Below are 1,897 nucleotides of genomic sequence, written 5' to 3'. Positions count from 1 at the left end.
CACCCCCGCCCCACCCCCACCCCGCTGGCTGCGTGCAGGGCCGCTCTCTTCGCAGTGACAGGTGCCTTGGCTGCCTGCCCAAGGCCATTCACTGCGTGACCTCGGCCCCTTCTCGCCAATGTGTAGCATATTAATGAAACAATGTGAAACACTTTTTCCCTCCTCTGGGGCATTAGCTAAGTATAACTGGAAGAGAAAATGGAAAAGCAAAAGTCGGTTAAGTTGTTTGTACCACCGAGATTAAGTAGCCAAGTGTCCGCAGTGAAACCTCATCACTCGGGAGGAGAGTCTAATTTCTTCAAGGTAACTGCATCCGAATCTTGACTTGACGCTTCTTAACGCTGGGTGAATGCGGCCAAGCGAACTTTCTGACCAAGGGTCCTTCATGCTTGCTTCTTTTGGGTCAGTGCCATTAAGGTTCCATGAGCCTTTTGAGTAGCATCGCTTTGAATGCAGAAGCTGTGTCCTTCGAGGGTGTAAACACCATGTGGACGAATGAGCTGGGCTGCTGTAGAACTCTGCACGCATAGTGCGACGGGCCGATTTTAATCTTTCCCCGAAATGATTTGAGGCAACTGACAAGACACATACAGTGAAAGAGTAAACTCTAAATTAGGAGACTATTGCAATAGAGGACAATTAGGACGGGTCTTGTCATGTCAGTAAAAATTAGTATGTCACTGAATTTAAAGCTTGTCAAACCAGGATAAAAAGGGAAAGTCAGTTTGCAGTAAGAGTTTTTATCAGACAGTTCTTGTGGAACTTTATATTGGGATGATACGATGAGTATTTTAAATTTAGATGGCATAGAAAAAATTGTATGGCTTAAGACTGGAAGAGTATAACAACATAATGTTTTTCAGTGAAGAAAATTATCAATTCTCTCAAGGGAAGGATTTTCATAAAATTAAAACTATTTTGTATAGGAATTAAAATGACTAACTGTCTGGAATACTTAGAAAGTTTGTATTGCATAATTTATATGTTAGCTTTATCCTATATGAGAAATGGCTTTTTATTTTTTTGCTTTGTTTACATAGTAGAAGCGTTTTCTGTTGTAAATACTATGTATCTTAAAAGATTTGCAAAGTCATTTCTTGAAGCAGATGTCTATTGCATCTATAATATATATTACACTGCTAGTTTTCAGAGTGGTACAGTACAGTATGCTTAAAAACTTCTTTATCTGTTTCTAGAATTTCAGCAAATGTATTGAAGATGATTTTGGTTTTCCATTTCTAATGACCAATCTCTCCAAAAATGGGGAAAACAATGATTCAGGTAGGAGATTGGAAAAGTAATAAATCACTTTACATAGAAGACTTATTTAAATACCCATTACTAGATATTGAAACTGTAACACAGGTTACTATTGATAGTCTTGACAATAAACATAGATATAATACTTACTATGAAAAATAAGGTGACACATTTAATACTAGTTTTCTTTTATATTGCAGATTCTTCTTTACAAAAAGTTAGTTTTCTCCCTATGCTTGAACAGGTCAGTTCAATATAGTGCACATCATTTGTTTAGATATTCTCTTGTTTGCTTAAAAAGGAAAAACTGCTTTAGTTGTTGGATTACTAACCATCAGCATTTAATTGCTACTATTTAGGAGTGCTTGCCCAGAAATATTTTCTTACAGGAAACCTTTATTTGTTTAGGTTGATAATTCTGACAGTAGTCAACACCAGGAAGGACTGAAAGACTCTGATTTTGAGGTAAGAAGATTTCCTATCTATACTAAATGTGTTGTATCATTTGTACATCTTTCTTTTGAAGCTTTGAAATGTTTACTTTTGGTTAAAATACATCTTTTTTTTTAAAGATTTATTTATTTATTCATACAGAACTGGGGTACAGGCCAGAGATGCGGAGAGTGAGAGGATTCAC

The 1,897-nt window shown here is 36.7% G+C and overlaps 1 protein-coding gene across 1 annotated transcript in view; it reads left to right on the top strand.

Moving 5' to 3' along the window:
- The window catches only part of SYCP1 (synaptonemal complex protein 1), a 62,429-nt gene that overhangs the window by 7,899 nt on the left and 52,633 nt on the right, over positions 1-1,897 (top strand). The window contains exons 3-6 of the mRNA XM_004689612.1: positions 177-303; positions 1,197-1,281; positions 1,461-1,504; positions 1,669-1,725. Coding sequence (XP_004689669.1) covers positions 199-303; positions 1,197-1,281; positions 1,461-1,504; positions 1,669-1,725 — 291 coding nt within the window. The 5' untranslated portion in view covers positions 177-198. The remainder of the gene's footprint in view (positions 1-176; positions 304-1,196; positions 1,282-1,460; positions 1,505-1,668; positions 1,726-1,897) is intronic.

This window comes from Condylura cristata, unplaced genomic scaffold (assembly GCF_000260355.1).
Source record: "Condylura cristata isolate star-nosed mole 26May11 unplaced genomic scaffold, ConCri1.0 scaffold00026, whole genome shotgun sequence".
Taxonomy (NCBI): Eukaryota; Metazoa; Chordata; class Mammalia; order Eulipotyphla; family Talpidae; genus Condylura; species Condylura cristata.
This window is presented reverse-complemented; position numbering and strand designations above follow the sequence as displayed.